This window comes from Neolamprologus multifasciatus, chromosome 9, assembly GCF_963576455.1.
Source record: "Neolamprologus multifasciatus chromosome 9, fNeoMul1.2, whole genome shotgun sequence".
NCBI classification, from domain to species: Eukaryota; Metazoa; Chordata; class Actinopteri; order Cichliformes; family Cichlidae; genus Neolamprologus; species Neolamprologus multifasciatus.
The window spans coordinates 30232212-30249347 of record NC_140447.1 but is presented as its reverse complement, the minus strand read 5'-3'; the positions used below and the strand labels follow the sequence as shown (position 1 = coordinate 30249347).

The 17136-nt window shown below is 40.8% G+C and overlaps 2 protein-coding genes across 7 annotated transcripts in view; both read left to right on the top strand.

Annotated features, from left to right (window-relative positions):
• LOC146511834 (uncharacterized) overlaps positions 1-2130 on the top strand; it is a 32178-nt gene extending 30048 nt beyond the window's left edge. For 4 of the 5 annotated variants that reach the window (XM_085171921.1, XM_085171917.1, XM_085171919.1 and 1 more), the window contains one exon: positions 1-2126. This exon is cut by the window's left edge and continues 325 nt beyond it. The gene's annotated coding sequence lies outside the window, so the exon portion shown is untranslated. The other variant, XM_085171918.1, reaches the window with a different exon arrangement.
• Positions 2131-3357: 1227 nt separating this feature from the next.
• On the top strand, positions 3358-17041 carry hhla2b.2 (HERV-H LTR-associating 2b, tandem duplicate 2). Of its 2 annotated transcripts, XM_085171966.1 has the most exons (7): positions 3358-3588; positions 3645-5877; positions 8133-8447; positions 8558-8824; positions 10117-10413; positions 11597-11690; positions 12895-17041. In XM_085171966.1, the coding sequence occupies exons 2-7, from the start codon at positions 5775-5777 to the stop codon at positions 12896-12898; spliced, it is 1080 nt and encodes a 359-aa protein (XP_085028092.1). In that variant the 5' UTR covers positions 3358-3588; positions 3645-5774; the 3' UTR covers positions 12899-17041. The 2 variants fall into 2 exon arrangements, with proteins under 2 accessions (XP_085028092.1, XP_085028093.1); XM_085171967.1 differs by having other exon boundaries at positions 3645-4236; positions 11597-17041.
• Positions 17042-17136: the final 95 nt, after the last annotated feature.

The window sequence follows — 17136 nt, the reverse complement described above, 5'->3', positions numbered from 1 at the left end:
TGACAAAACCTTTTCACAATCATGTGATCATACTAAGCATGAACGCAGACACATGAAAGAGAACTTCATCTGTGAAAGAATTTGAGTAATCTCAGTTCATACTCCACTCACAAACGATTCCATGTTACGAATAACCTGTTACGTGTTGATTCCCTCTTTTAAGTAAATCTTGTAAACAGTACATTTGCATAACGACTGAAACCAGTCCAATGAATGAACAATGGGCTGTGAGGTCAATTTCCTGGTCGTTAACAAGCAAATTCTTTTGACCATTGATCAACAACCACTGGTTAATGGCCATGAGTACCAATCACAGAGTAAAAATTTGCATAATGATTATGAAGGAACTTGTTTTACTGTTACCAATGTTCAAAAACATGTACTAAATTATCTCCTCTGTGCAAACATCAGCCTAATCATGCAGGACTGAAATCATTGGCATCTCTGGATCACAGTGAATCTGCAGAGACAGAAAGATCCTCTTCTGGTTTCAGGGTCAGACTTAAACCCTGAGATCAGGCTCCAGAGAGTTCAGGTAGAGTCTCCTGATGTGATGAGGCAGCTATTAATGAAAATGTGCCTCGTTACATTTTAAGCTTTCTAAACTGTTCTACTGTAGTGTTCATGTTGAGTGGTTAGCTTTGTTCCAACAGTTGAATCAAAAAATCTGTTTCCTGTTATCATGTTTTTATTGAATGCATCAATCAATGTTTTCTGCAGGGTTTTTTCAGCTTGTTTGTTATGATATCCTGCAACAGTTAAACCAAAATTGTATATGTTAAATAAAGAAATGGCTTAGTGACGTGATGTCATGGTTCCGAATAAGTAGATATCTTCAGCACTCAGTCTCACCCGAGCCCAGACTTCTCGTTGAGAAAGGGGTGTCAATTGCATTCAGAGACCAGTTGATCAAATCCATAATTCCTCTTTTAGGTTGTGAGATTATTATTCTAAACGTATGTTATCTTTTACCTATAGTCAAGGTAGTTGAATCATGTTAACAGCTGTAGAATATAAATATATCCCTTAGTCTAGATTGTGTGCAAAGTATGTAGCTTAGTTTCCCTTGTATTTTTAGGTTAAAAGAACATGACCATTTTTGTAGTTTGTTAGACAAATGTTCCAGTATATTTTTGGGGTTGAAAGAATCTGACCATCTATGGATTCTGTTAGACATGCCATTTATCTGCTGTGAATGTATTACACTGTTTTCTTGACATGTCAGACTGCTAAATCATGAAGAGAATGTTGTGTGCAGAGGACCTTGTGCCGATAATAGAAGAAACAGACTACATTCCATGCCCCCACCTTTGTAGAGGGCAGAAAGACAGGGAGCCGAGGTCATAACTTAAGGCGCCGTCACAGAGAAAGAATGTGAATGTTTAGGCTTTTACGACTAGGTGGGGGCCAGTAGAGGGTATAAGAAGCTGTGTAACCCATCACCATTTTGAGATTTTGCTGTGACCCTCTTCATGCATGTCTCCCCATCCGGATGGTTTATGTTCATTGTATGGAAATAAATGATTGTTGATTGAGCATTTATACACTGAGTATTGTCCTTCCTTCAGCCCAAAGATTCAAAGAATTGGGAGATTTCAACAAGGGTCAGACTTAAACCTTGAGATCAGGCTCCAGAGAGTTCAGGTAGAGTCTCCTGATGTGATGAGGCAGCTATTAATGAAAATGTGCCTCGTTACATTTTAAGCTTTTTAAACTGTTCTACTGTAGTGTTCATGTTGAGTGGTTAGCTTTGTTCCAGGAGTTTGAATCAAAAAATCTTGTTTCCTGTTATCATGTTTTTATTGAATGCATCAATCCATGTTTTCTGCAGGGTTTTTTTCAGCTTGTTTGTTATGAAATCCTGCAACAGTTAAACCAAAATTTTATATGTTAAATAAAGAAATGGTTTAGTGACGTGATGTCATGGTTCCGAATAAGTAGATATCTTCAGCACTCAGTCTCACCCGAGCCCAAACTTCTCGTTGAGAAAGGGGTGTCAATTGCATTCAGAGACCAGTTGATCAAATCCATAATTCCTCTTTTAGGTTTTAGAGAACAGACTGTGAGAGAGTGTTCCAGGGACGATACAAAAAAAAACCCACGAGACTAGACAAGGACATAAGTAGGGAAGATAAGGGAGAGGAGAAAAAGTGCGTCCGTCTCCTCCGAGAGCCAAAGAAGATTTAAGCAGATCTTTAATCTTTTATCTCCCTGTAATGAAGTCTGCGTGATGTCTGAGTGTAGTCATGTGACAGCTGTGCAGAAAATGGTTATTGAATTAAAAGCCAGCAGGCCTCATCTAAACGCATCTTAAGTGCAGAAGGCAAAACCTATATACCAAAAGCACATTTTGGTCATTGCATTATTAGCGACAGCAGCTGGTGTGGTTCTGCACTGGACGAAGAAAAGAGGTAAAATGATATTATGCCCTCTTTTGAATTTACATGCTGCTTGCATCGATGATGCTTTACAGGTCAGGGGACTATGACTGAATATGGTCATGTTCGGTGTCGTGTAGCGATGGGTAGATGAGGCCTCGTGAAGCGTTTCAGCACAAACTGTATCCATGCTGACACCTGCTGGATCTTAAATATCATTGCAGGCAACTTACTTGAGACTCACAACAGACACTGATTCAATGACCAAGTCATACTTGTACACTGTAAGGTGTTGTACTTTCCATGGAATCATTTTATATCTTTTACATACAAATATTTTACACATCTTTATTTTATACTCTACAAATATATTGTGAATGACATTAAGTGAAAATTAAAATGAAAGTATTGTGAATGTAATATTACCCATTTGACTCAGAGTTTATTATAAATTTCTATTCAGAAAAATAAGTTAATCTAATGTTTTTGCATTCAGTCTATTGCATTTTTTACACCATTTCCCCAGCTTTGGAAAACTCACAGGCACAGATGAAGCTGGGGTACACAAAAGCTGTAAAGCCAGGTGGGAAAGGTTCTGATAAGATGTCTTCCTTTCCCCCAGTACGTTAAACGATCCTCTGATCTTGGAATTTTTCTCTCCAACACTCTCCACAACACTAAGGGGTTGGCAGTCCTTTATAATAAAATCCAGGACTGCCTAGAACAGTCTTCCTAGATGCTTGATTTCAAAATAATAAAACACATATTAATTTTAAAAAAAAACACCCCCTCTGGCGCCCCCCCCCCCACACACACACACACACACACACATGAAGAGAGAGACAGCGTATGCATAGTATGCAAACGTTGTATGCAAACGGCTACTAAACAGACATCATAATTCGTCATACAATGAGAACAGGACAAATCAACAATTGACACTGATTAATTAATATTATATTATTGTATATATTGTTTGGAGTTTAGTTTGTTACTGTTACTATTTTTACCATTTCTTCTTGGAGGAACTGTAACCCACATAATTTCCTTAGGGATTAAGAAAGTATCCTGATTCTTAATGTTTTAGGATACATGACCTGCCATTATCCAATCACACATCTGCTTACCTGTATCTTTTGCTTGTTTCTCCTTGTAGGAGTCATAATTAAATGTATTGAATTTTAATGATCACTGGGTTTTCATTTGTTTGGTTGCTATGGTGATGTGTAATGGGAGTCACGTGGGTCCTAGCGGCTACATTAAGAGGGCGTTGTCAGTCTGTCTTTCACTGGTTTGATTTTGACAGAGAGGAGGGCTGGGTAGCCGTAGTTTTTGTTGACCGCAGCACAACGAGTTTCCCCTTGTTGCATTAGAGCCTGTGATGTTTTAAGAGTTTGAATCGCGAGCCGATCACATTGCTCTGTAAACTTTTCAAGCACTTTAATAAACAAGCGAGCAATTCCACCTCTGGCATTATTGCGTAAAGTTGACAGGCAAATAGGCAGGCTCAGTGGAAGTCGCTACACTCCTCCTCTTCTTTTCTCTTTTTTTTAGAGTTTAAAAACGGGTTGTGTGTGAGACTTTAAATCAACAAAATATAAAATAACATAAAACATAAAAAAACTCACTGCACCATAACTTTTATGATTTTAATGAAAACGTTAATGAAAAAAACTTTGACTACAGGGAGCTTTGTGTTTGACTTTATCCACCTCATGTAAAAGCGTTTATTCAAACTGTGGACAGTAGGTCCCTGCGGTGAGGAGGAGGCGGGACACAGCGGAGAATGTAACAGTAATGGTGGGTAAACGGAGCTCGTATTTGTTGATCTGGATCTTTCTGACGATTGTAGATGGAGGTGAGTGAGATGTTTGCTGTCAGTTGATCAGAGCGTTTGTAAAAAACATTTTAGGAAACTTGGTCGAAACTTTTCACTGTATTCAGTTTTTACGCTTTGGCTCTGCGACTCTTTGGACTTCTTTGGACGTTTCGTAATGGCACTTACTGCTCCCTCGTGACAAGGCGGGGTTTGTTCATTTATCTATTTATTTATTATCCCTGGCTGGAACTGAACCAACGAACTTTTGCTCAGAAGTAACGAAAATAAAGATCTACAATAACCATCTTAACAGAGTACAGGCTGTAATAATAAGCTCACACTCAGGTCTATCCAACAAATGTTTTTGACGTCTGTGTTCTTCAAAAGATGCATAAACTTTATAATTAAAAAAATTAAAAATCAGGAAACGAACTCAGTCCGACTACACGGGATTTCCTGCGACGGAGGGAAAGCCCTGAAAATCTCAGCAGGCTGAACAAAAACCTAAACGTAGACATGATGTCGCAGTCAGGATTTGGGTAATGCGTCGTATTTATCAGTGGGACTGGAAATGCTTTTAAAGTGGAGAAGTTAACGGTCGGGCTGGGTGGGAGACGTCCTCTTCCTGAGCGACTACAATGGGACAGCAGCAAAAGCACATCTCGGTTTTTATTTGTAGCCAAAGCCAGTTACACGAGTCTGGACGGCACATCAGTGAATGGGCTCCATAGTTAACTTTGATTATTAGAGGAAACTGTAGTTTGGTTATTGGGGCTTAGAGCAGAGGAGACATGCATCACTGTGCCTGTTAATCATGTAAATATAATCAGTCTTTAGTGGGTCTGAATATTTGCGAAGATCAAGTATCAATGTTACTTCCTTTTTCCCTTCCTCTTCTGAAAACCTCATTCTAAGAAGTTTAAACATTTCAGTTTACTTTCCAATCAGTCCGCCCTGTTTTACTTACAAAATATTAAATTCTAAACAGAAGTCTAAATTCTGTCATTTAGGTTGTAAAAATACAGCATATCGAAACACAACATAGCTAAAGATCTACAATAGTTAAAAGAGTACAGGCTGTAATAATAAGCTCACACTCAGGGTTAGACACAATGTTAATAATGTCTGAGACCTACAGTCAAAAAGTTCTAGTTCTAGAGAACTAGTTCCACTGTTGGTCAGAAAATAACTCGAAGCTGAACGTCCAAAGGACTCTTAATGGACTTCAGGACAGACAGGTTCACTCCCCTCCCCTTTCATTGTAAACGGGTGGAATCTGTCTCCACCTTCAGGTTTTTGGGAACCCACATCTCCGCTAATCTCACCTGGAACCCCAACACCAACCTCATGGTTAAGAAGGCCCAGCAGCAGCTGCACTTCTTCTGTGTGATGGGGAAGCACAACCTGGACCAGAAGCTGCTGCTGGCCTTCTACCGCTCCTCAGTGGAGAGCGTGCTCTCCTCCTGCCTGGGTGTTTGGAGCTAGATGTGCAGGGGCCACGACTGAGAACAGGCTGCTCAGAGGGTAATTAACACTGCCCAAAAATCACTGGCTGCCCTCTGCGGCCCCTGGAGGCCATGGCCAGATCCTCCTGTCTCAGAAAAAGCAGGACCACCTCAGGTGACCTCTCGCACCCCGTCCACCACCAGTTTGACTGCTGCCCTCTGGTCGGTGCCTCAGGTAAAACTCCCACTATTTAAACCCTAGTGGGAGTTGTCCATTAAGACAGAAATAATGGCTGTCCAACACAATTTTAAGCTCTCCTCTAGTAACAGTACGAAGTTACAACATGTAAACTTTGCAGGAAGAAATGCTGCAGCTGTTACGTATACAGTGCTGTGTAAAAGTTTTGAGCCACCACTCATGTTTTTATAATTCACTAGAAAAATTGAGGAATTTGCAAACATTCATGGAAATACAGCATATAGGGCAAAATCGGCATTTACACAACTGTAACATGCTTGAAAGTCAATATTTGGTTTGACGATATTTATTCTTCAGCACAGCTGAACTCTTAGGCAAGCTTATTTCTAATATTTTAAAGTAGTCTTCAGGAATATTTCACCAGGCTTCTTGAAGTAGATTTAAAGCTCTTGTTTGGATGTTGGTTGCCTTTTGTTCTGTTTTCTGTCAAGTTTTCTGCTTTAATAACGTTGAGGTTCAGGCTCAGGTGCAGTTTGGCAGTAAGTTTGGATCCACTGTCATACTGAGACATGGCACATGGCGGATGTTCATTCTTCTCCACCTTCACAATAGAACTGTAAGATTTCTACTCCGACTTCACTTCTGGAGGCTTTTAATAGTGGCAAAAGCTTTCGGCCCCATTGAACTTTTCCACATTTTGTCACATTACAGCTGCAAACATGAATCAATTTTATTGGAATTCCACGTGAAAGACCAACACAAAGTGGTGAACACGTGAGAAGTGGAACAAAAATCATACATGATTCCAAACATTTTTTACAAATAAATAACTGAAAAGTGGGGTGTGTGTAATTATTCAGCCCCCTGAGTCAATACTTTGTAGAACCACCTTTTGCTGCAATTACAGCTGCCAGTCATTTAGGGTCTGTCTCTACCAGCTTTGCACATCTAGAGACTGAAATCTTTGCCCATTCTTCTTTGCAAAACAGCTCCAGCTCAGTCAGATTAGATGGACAGCGTTTGTGAACAGCAGTTTTCAGATCTTGCCACAGATTCTCGATTGGATTTAGATCTGGACTTTGACTGGGCCGTTCTAACACATGGATATGTTTTGTTTTAAACCATCCCATTGTTGCCCTGGCTTTATGTTTGGGGTCGTTGTCCTGCTGGAAGGTGAACTTCTGCCCCAGACTCAAGTCTTTTGCAGACTCCAAGAGGTTTTCTTCCAAGATTGCCCTGTATTTGGCTCCATCCATCTTCCCATCAACTCTGACCAGCTTCCCTGTCCCTGCTGAAGAGAAGCACCCCCAGAGCATGATGCTGCCACCACCATATTTGACAGTGGGGATGGTGTGTTCAGAGTGATGTGCAGTGTTAGTTTTCCGCCACACATAGCGTTTTGCATTTTGGCCAAAAAGTTCCATTTTGGTCTCATCTGACCAGAGCAGCTTCTTCCACATGTTTGCTGTGTCTCCCACATGGCTTGTGGCAAACTGCAAACGGGTCTTCTTATGGTTTTCTGTTAACAATGGCTTTCTTCTTGCCACTGTTCCATAAAGGCCAACTTTGTGCAAGTAATAGTTGTCCTATGGACAGATTGCCCCACCTGAGCTGTAGATCTCTGCAGCTCGTCCAGAGTCACCATGGGCCTCTTGGCTGCATTTCTGATCAGCGCTCTCCTTGTTCGGCCTGTGAGTTTAGGTGGACGGCCTTGTCTTGGTAGGTTTACAGTTGTGCCATACTCCTTCCATTTCTGAATGATCGCTTGAACAGAGCTCTGTGGGATGTTCAAGGCTTGGGAAATCTTTTTGTAGCCTAAGCCTGCTTTAAATTTCTCAATAACTTTATCCCTGACCTGTCTGGTGTGTTCTTTGGACTTCATGGTGTCATTGCTCCCAATATTCTGTTAGACAACCTCTGAGGCCGTCACAGAGCAGCTGTATTTGTACTGACATTAGATTACACACAGGTGCACTCTATTTAGTCATTAGCACTCATCAGGCAACGTCTATGGGCAACTGACTGCACTCAGACCAAAGGGGGCTGAATAATTACACACACCCCACTTTGCAGTTATTTATTTGTAAAAAATGTTTGGAATCATGTATGATTTTCGTTCCACTTCTCACGTATTCACCACTTTGTGTTGGTCTTTCACGTGGAATTCCAATAAAATTGATTCATGTTTGTGGCTGTAATGTGACAAAATGTGTAAAAGTTCAAGGGGACGAATACTTTTGCAAGCCACTGTATGTGTTTAGTTTTACTGTTTGTCTGTTCTGATGTTTCAGATACTGAGGTGTCCTGTGTTTTTATGGAGAGATGCTTCTTACCGTGCAGTTTCAAGATTGGGAATGAAATCGTCATCCACTGGTTTAAGACACCAAGAGACCTTCATGTCCACTCATTCTACTACAGCAGAGACCAGCTTGGAAACCAGGACCAGTACTACAGAAACAGGACTTCACTGTTCAAGGACCAGATCTCCAGTGGAAATGCCTCACTCCAGCTGACAAGTGTGGAGGTTCAGGATGAGGGCAGATATAAGTGCCACACCAGCACCATCAAGGGAAACCAGGAGTCATTTGTCAACCTAAAAGTGGACGGTAGGAGAAACTTGCAGTAAAGATCAGCTCAGTTCTCCGTGCACTGTCAGATGAATGGATTTCATCAGATTAATGATGAGTTTTTGATCCGTGATTTTCCTTTGTTGCAGCTCCAGTTAATAAGGTCAAAATTAATCAGGTTGAAAACAGGATCAGCTGCAGGTCAGAGGGGATCTACCCTGAACCTCAGCTCACCTGGTCCACCAGCCCTCCATCCAACATCACCTTCACTAACACCACCACAGTCGAGCGGACTGAGCAGCTGCTTTACAACATCAGCAGCTCTCAGATGCTTTCAGCCAGTGTTTATGACCTGCTCTTTATCTGCACCATCAGCGCTCGCAGGAACAGGAGGAGAGCCACTCTGCAGAGACTATGTGAGTATTTCAACCAAACTAGGAGAACTGCAGATGGGACGTAGATAACTGGGGGAAAATATGAAGGAAAACTGCATTAAATATGTTTTCTGTAAAATTAAAGCAAACAAACAAAAAACACAAAACCTGTTTATCTATCCTGATGAAACAATGCAAGGAAATCTCTATCTGTGATGTATCTTCGTCACCTTGCACTTTCAGATAAAATGCAGCATCCACACAAAGACTGTGGAGCTTTAAAATGTGTCAAGATGAACAAGGTGCACCAGAATGATCAAAAAGCAGAAAAGTTAAAGGCGGACTTTATGCAAAAAAGAAGAAAAAACTGTTGAGCTCTCTCTCATCAAAACACTGTAAGAAAATGCGTGAATTTCTTTAAATATCAGTAATAACATACATACATATATCAGTATGTGGAGGGGTGCGGTTTGGGGCTCAGCTGCAGGGGTATATATGAGCTCAGTGAGAACATGGGCAGTGCAAGGAAGATTGGCCTGCCAGCGGGGCAGAGGTCACTGAGGGATTTATTAAGCTGTTAGGTGGTTGGTGCACAGAGGTGGATGAAATTCAACCCAAGTTCTTTTAGGCTTTGGGTCTTGTAGGCTTCTCCTGGGTGACATCAGTGGGGGTTTGGGGACAGCTCCTTCGGATTGGTGCTCTGGATCCACAGAGGAACCAGAGGGTTCACATTTCTCAGACATCCTGGGAAGGTCCATGCTACGATACTTTTAGGAAGACTCAAAGCTTCAGGAGGAACAGTGCAGCATGGATCAGTCTGATATCCTGTTGCAAATATCTGAGGATATTGACTTTTGTTCTAGAAGTGAAGCACAACAGTGGGTGTGTGATGACATGTCATGTCTACGAATTGATGGCTGTCTGAGAGTCCCTCAGAGTCAGGACTCCTCTTCTTTACCATTTTCCTGCTTTTAGTTACAGAATTAAAATCACCAAACACAAACTTTGTATCCTTAACTTTTGTCGGTGAGTTTAAGTTTCGCTTCTCGTCCAATTGCGTTCTGTCTTCTCTGCATTGTCCAGTAAGATGCTGTGGCAACAGAACCTGAAAACTCAAGCAAATATCACATCACTGATGAGTGCTGGACAACACTCTTTGCTGGGGTCTTTTGGCTGGTGAGGGTTCACTATGTGGTTACCATGGATACATGATGCTCTGTGTGGGAGTGCTCGCCTCGGCTCGGTGTTGCTTGGGGCTGCGTGGACCTCTTAGTAATTTCCCAAGACTGTAGTTTTTAATATTGTTGTTAATCATTTACATTGTATGCCTTCAGCTGATATCGATGGTCCCAGCACTGGTGTGACAATCCCCTGCACCCCCTCAAACACTTCACTCACCAACTTCACCCTCCTCTGGAGATTCAACCACACTCAGACCGTCCTGAGCCAGTCCTGGACCGATGTCACCTACTGGGTGTCAGACGGGTGGAGGCAGAAGGTGGAGAATGTGTCCAAGTCAGGCAGCCTCATGCTAAAGGACTTATCCACAAAGCAGGAGGGGATGTACACCTGTAAGCTCAGTAATGCTGAGGAGACGCACATTACCCACATCCACCTGAGAATAACTGAAGGTAAGATCGAGCTGATATAAAACACTGCAGGGAGAAACTTGCCCGGCTGATGACCAGATAAAGCCAGATTTCTAAAGAAATTAATTAATGATTGGGGCGATCATGGCTCAAGATTTGGGAGTTCGCCTTGTAATCGGAAGGTTGTCGGTTCCAGCCCCGGCTTGGACAGTCTTGGTCGTTGTGTCCTTGGGCAAGACACTTCACTTACCGCCTACTGGTGGTGGTCAGAGGGCCTGGTGGTGCCAGTGTCCGGCAGCCTCGCCTCTGTCAGTGCGCCCCAGGGTGACTGTGGCTACAATGTAGCTTGCCATCACCAGTGCGTGAATGGGTGGATGACAGGTTGTGTAAAGCGCTTTGGGGTCCTTAGGGACTAGAAAAGCGCTATACAAATACAGGCCATTTACCATTGATATAATTAATCAGTTTTCAATCGCAAAATGCAAATAAATTTGGATAATTGGACAAAAGCATAAAATAAACTACTAAATGTGTATTTTGGACATTTTCTTTGCATTGGTTTAAAAAGTGAAACAACATGACCCAAAATCTCAACTTCTCATAACAAATAACTTCTTACCTGTAGAGTCCTGACTAAATGTGTAGCCGTGCAGAGCTTTTATTATTGCATTTGTAAAGTGGGGACATTCAGCCAGACAAAGACTTATTCTACTCATCAGATGTTTGCTGTTGAAACATAACTACACAGACCAATAACGTAAAAGTAAAGATTCAGTGTAACCGTATCAGAAGCGAACCTATCAGTGTTTCTGCAGCTATGACCTCGTGTTATTACTGCACGTGAGCTTTACTCATAATTTCCTAAAATAAGACATGTGAGCGACTGTGAGGAGAACAATTGGAGGGGAAATGGACCTTTTTCTTTTTTACAGGTTTCTCTCTTCATGGTTCAGTTAACGAGTTGAAGCTTATTGAGGAAGTGAATCTGTCAGTTGAACCAAAATAGAAAACATAACTAATCCTGATGCAGCAGCAAGTTTTACTGTCACTTAGTCATCATGCACTTCAGTTTTTGAATAATTCAGCAGTAAAACAAGCCTGTCAGGATTACAGTAATATTCTGGTGCGCAAACCAGCAAATATGAAGTATTAAGTCAGCTGTGTTTGTACTTATAAAGATCATGTACAGTCTTTAACTCTACTTTCATTACACATTTTTCCACAGGGGCTCGCTCTAACACTGCAGTCATTACTGCAGCTGTTATGTGTGGACTGGTATTGATCGGCCTGTCGATCGCTGCCCTAATCTCCATCAGGAGGTCTGTGCTACACTTTGATTACTTTGTTTGACTTTGAGTTGTTTATAGTCCAGGGTTGAATCACTGCAGTGTCTACACACCATAGAGTGTGATGGCGTTTGTTTGTGCTGCATCGTTCTGCCATCATGAGGGAAACTAATCTGTTCATGTCACAGTTTGAGCTGATAAATATTGAACAGCTGGTACTTTTGTTCAAGTAAAAAAGAAAAGAAAAGATCTCAGAGAAATCTCCAAAAGTTGATTCTGTTCATCTGGACGTAGCGTTTTGTGGGACTCATCCAAGTGACTTCTTCAGTCTCAGCTGACTGCAGGTTTCAATCTTATAAACAGTCCATTTGCATAATGACTGAAACCAGCCCACTGAAGGAACAATGGGCTGTAAGGTCAGTTCCTTAATCTTAATCAGAGTTTAGATGAAGGAACTCAGGAACTATGTTACTCTGTCCATCAATTTTTGGTGCAGCGTGTTTTGGGATTTAAAAGCCACAGAGACACGGTGTTTAGAAAAAATGCGCCTCAACTACTCCGATACTCCTGACACATATGGGATCACTACAAGTTTTTGCTTAGGCAGCGGTTGTCATTCTCTGGGGGGGGTTTTGGCGCCTTCCCAGCTTTGACAAAAGTCCAGCTGGGATAACCACATCTACTCAGGGCCTTCTTTATGTGCTTTCTTCTGCCTCCCTGGCTGCTGTGTCTGTGGGGATGGTGTTCGCTCTGTGTTGTAGCGTCCTGATGACGCCCAGTTTGTGCTCCAGTGGACGATGAGAGTCAAACCTTAAATACTGATCCATATGTGTAGGTTTACGGTGCACGTCTGCTCCCACAAAATGCTACGTGCAGAATCAACTTTTGGAGATTTACTTACCTGGATGATTGAGCATGCATCAAGACAATGAAACTCTCAGGGTTTTTTACAATAGGGTGAAAAGAAAGCACCAAAAACATCAGTGAAGTACAAAAACAATAAAAATGTATAACAAATATAACAAGAAACAAACAACTTAATGAAACAGGAAATAATTCATTGTGGATACAGAAAAATTAATACTAAACTAACGGATCCTATAAATAGATTTTAAAAAATCTAAATAATTTTTCTACTTGATATGATGTAACAGCTACTGTAGATTAGACATGAATGACTTTCTGACCTTCTTATTCTGAGGACGAATCGGTGTCTTACTGACTTTTTATTTTGCAGGTGACCGTGTAATGAAGCCGAGGCTCATCTATAACCTTTGTTCATGGCATCAGCTGAGTTCACCTCATCATTGCCAACGTCTCTAATACATAGTTAACCTTTGTTTTCTGATTTTAAACATGTAATATTACATTGCTTCATTAATTGTACTAAATTTAATAATCAGGAAGTTAAGAAAGGATTCAATCATCTGCAGGACAGTTAGATAGAACAGCAATAATCACATGAGCCTTCTTTTTCTGTGTATTACAATATACAGCTACCCACTGCTGCTAACGCGCTACAGACACGCGGCCTTTGTATCGTCGTCACCAGTGTTGGTCAAGTTAGTTGAAAAAAGTAATCAGTAACTAATTACTGATTACTTCCCCAAAAAAGTAATCCCATTACTTTACTGATTACTTATTTTCAAAAGTAATTAATTACTTAGATACTTAGTTACTTTTTAAAAACACGATTTACAACCTGAATAGGTGATAAAGTGATAGATCTTTCAGCCCAATTCTACTTTTTCTGCATAATCCATCATACAAAATGTAATCAAATGGAAAAGTCTCTTTTTAAAACTTGTTTTATTAGTTTTAATCTTTTAACTTTATGCATCAAGCAAAAATTTAATTATCTGCAACATTCTCTGACTGGAAGAAATTAGTTTAACATTTAAACCTATTTTCTGCACATTCCAGCACATATAAAATATTTTTTGTGTTTACACTCACTCTTTCAAATAGATGCAAGTAAAACACAGCAGAAAATAAATAAAGTCAAAGACTAGCGGTCCTGTTGCTCTATTTTCACCTGTAAAGCAGGAGTGGGGTAGGCGGAGGTTTACCCTGGTGCAGGTGTGCAGCGGTCAGTGGAAGAATCCGCGAGTTTCTCTGTGAGTTTCCCATTACGTCGTAGCTACTCGGTGCTTGCTCGGAAGTTTAGGGGTTTTTTTCGCTGTAAAAAGAAGTTTTCTTCCCACGCACAACGGACACTAATGTTTTTGTCACTTTTTATGGAATCAAACTCAAAGTAAGGTCAGTACTTCCACGCTTTAAACGCTGCACGCTCATACTCTCTCTGCACTCGATATATGATCCATTGTTGATCTGCACACAGCTGTTGTCACGAACGTCGCACTCGCTTACGTCACTGTCATGAGACATTCTCGCAAAAAATCACGGTTTTAGTAACGCAGTAACGCAGTAACGCAGCGTTCCTACGGGAAAGTAACGGTGATCTAATTACGTTTTTGCAATAGTAATCCCTTACTTTACTCGTTACTTGAAAAAAGTAATCGGATTACAGTAACACGTTACAAGTAACGCGTTACTGCCCATATCTGGTCATCACAAACCAGGATGGACTCTGTTTTGTTCAGAGTCACAACAAAGAGGAACCTTATTTTACTACCTGATGAAGAACAAAGTAAAAACATAGTGACGTAGAGTTAACCATTAGGCTGTTTTCACCAACGGTCTCTGTATGCAGTCAGCTCAGATCAGACGCTGCTGTGATTTGAAAAATGCTGACCCCTGGTGGACAAGGTCTTAATTACAAGAACTAGTTCAACTTGACTCACTTGTACTTGTTTAGTCCACGAAACAAGTGATAAACATGCTGTATCAGTATTATTAGAGGTGGGGAAATGGACCATAAGCATCTTGTCTGTTCAAAGATGTTTGATGAAGGACCATCACTGAGAACTTTTGAAAACAACGTTTGTAAATCAGCAGTCTTGCCTTTGACAATCTGTTGTGTTTAAAGGATGTGCTGAATGTGTTTATGCTTCAATTTATTGCTTTTCTTTCAAGAATTGTCTCCAGTTTTATTCTTACCTGAAGTGAAAACATCCCAGTGAAAATGTGACCAACTGTCGGTTTAGCTGTTAGTTTGTGTGTGTGAGCTAACAGCTAAAATAATGTTAATTATTAGTTTTCAGCGCTTAGTTTTTTATGTTGTTTAGTCTAGAAAACATTTTTGGCCAATACTCTGACAGTATTATGATCACTATGATCACAACACAGCTGAACACAGATCAGGTTCAGCATGTAAACTGCTGATGCAGACCTCTATAGAGCGGGGGGACGTCACGCTCTGACGAAGGGCTGACGTTTTCTGGCCTAATGTTTAACACTGAAATGTTTCCCATTTAAAAAAATTCAAAAACGCCTTTTCGATGTTTGTAATTTGCTGATATTTGCACAGTTGATTGGAATGAAAATGTGAATTTCTGTAAATGTCTTAATTAAAAAACAGTGGTCGCAAGCCAATAAAGATTTCTGTCATGATGTATATCTAAGTGAAGAACTGAGACTTTATTTTTTCAACCCTGTAATACTTAGTGTATCACATTTGATACATCACATTACATCATGACTGTTATATCTGTCTGGTGGTTTAATAAACATTCCACTTTAGGCGTTAAAGGGCTGACACAGTCCAGTCCAGAAACGTCATCTCTTCTTGTGTTTTAGTTCCAGCAAGTTTTCCACATACGTCAAAAATGTTTGTGGTATAGCTGGTACAAAATAAAGTGTGTGGGGGGAAAAATTACGGGTTTGTTTTAAAAAAATATGGAAGCGAGCAGGTTCTCCAAGTCCACAGCGGGTTCAGCTCCAGGTGCTTCTGACTGCACCAGCTGGTCCACCTCCTGTCTGCAGGCATCCTCATCATCATCCTAGATCAGAACCATGACGATGGTGCCGTTGATGGTTTCGCAGATGATTCTGCTGTAACATTAGTGTAGAGGGAGAAGAGCAGCGGGGAGAGAGTGCACCCCTGTGGGAGGCCGGTGTTAATGGTCCATGTGTGGGATGTGATGCGCTTCAGCCTCACCTGCTGCTGCCCGTCTATCAGGAAGATAGTGATCCACTGACAGGTGGAGGCACAGTAAGCTGGGTGAGCTTGAGGTGGTGGATGTCTGAGATTATGATGCTGTCATACGTCCTGGCTTGATCGAGGTGATGCAGGATGTAATGCAGCCCTGTGTTGTTTTCAGACAGCAGTGCATGTGACAGTTTGCACCATGTTCCACAGAGTCAGTGTCTCTGCCTTCACTGATCTCAGGGATTAACCCTCAATCCTAAAGTAAAGAGTGCTTAAAACTCAGGAAACCCCACGGGATCCACTCGATCTTAAATCTTCACTCTAATCAAAAAACAAGAGAGCGCAGCGTTTTAACTTGGAAAGTTTGTGGACCTACCTGCAGAGGTGGGTCGAGTATCCAAAAATTGTACTCAAGTAAGAGTAGCATTACTTTAAAATATTATTACTCAAGTAAAAGTGAAAAGTAGTTACTCAAGTAAATGTAACGGAGTAAATGTAACTCGTTACTACCCACCTCTGCCTACCTGCCAGCTCTTGTTTAACCGTTTCCTGAGCAGAGCTGGTTATAAACTAACATTATGACAGGTAATGTAGGACTGAAGTGTCCTAAAAATCACACTTAAACAGTTTTTTTAAAGGTAAAGTACATTCTCACATCATACGAGTTTGTTATCCAAGTCTCAGAATCCAACAAAGTTACATCCACTTTACAGACTGTTGTACTAATGCTGACTAACAGCAGCACTTAACGACAGAAACATGCAGGATATCCTCACCAGCTCACCTTGATATCTGTGTCACTGGACAGCTTTCTCCAGAGTGAATCGACGTGGAGCCGAGGTAAACAGCTGACTGACAGAGGAGTCACAACATAGACTTGTTTGTCCTGCTGCAGCTGGACATGCATTCGAATTGGGAGAGTTATAAATAGAGACGGCACGATACCACTTTTTTATGTCCAATACCGATATCATAAATTTGGATATCTGCCGATACCGATATGAATCCGATATAGTGTGTTTTTAATCAATAAAACTATTTTTTTAATATCTTGCTGCTTTTTGTATAAGTTCATGCTCAAGTAAAAAAAAAAAACAACAAAAAATAAATAACAACACTAAAGCTATTCTGTTATACCTGTATGTAAAAAACACACTGCACCCAAAATATTTCATAGTTCAGCAACACTGATCAATCTAATAAACTTAAACCTGCTCCATCCTCCCTATTCTGGTATTTTAAAGAGTACTTAGCGGAAATATCAAGCAACCTAACTAATAGGGTTGCAAACTCCCAGCAAAAAAAAAAAGGGAACAACCCCCCACCCTCCACCTCATGATGCTTAATCGATGTAATCAACTTTAATTTGATGCAGTGTGAAAAAAAATGCACAGAAATAAATTATTTTTCAAGAATAATTAAATAGAT

What these genes read in the sequence shown, in the direction of transcription:
- hhla2b.2 (XM_085171966.1), top strand. Translation starts at nt 5,775, where the DNA reads ATGGCCAGATCCTCCTGTCTCAGAAAAAGCAGGACCACCTCAGGTGAC. An exon ending in TGTCAACCTAAAAGTGGACG is followed by an intron (nt 8,448 to 8,557) that starts GTAGGAGAAACT and finishes CCTTTGTTGCAG; the next exon opens with CTCCAGTTAATAAGGTCAAA. An exon ending in AGCCACTCTGCAGAGACTAT is followed by an intron (nt 8,825 to 10,116) that starts GTGAGTATTTCA and finishes GTATGCCTTCAG; the next exon opens with CTGATATCGATGGTCCCAGC.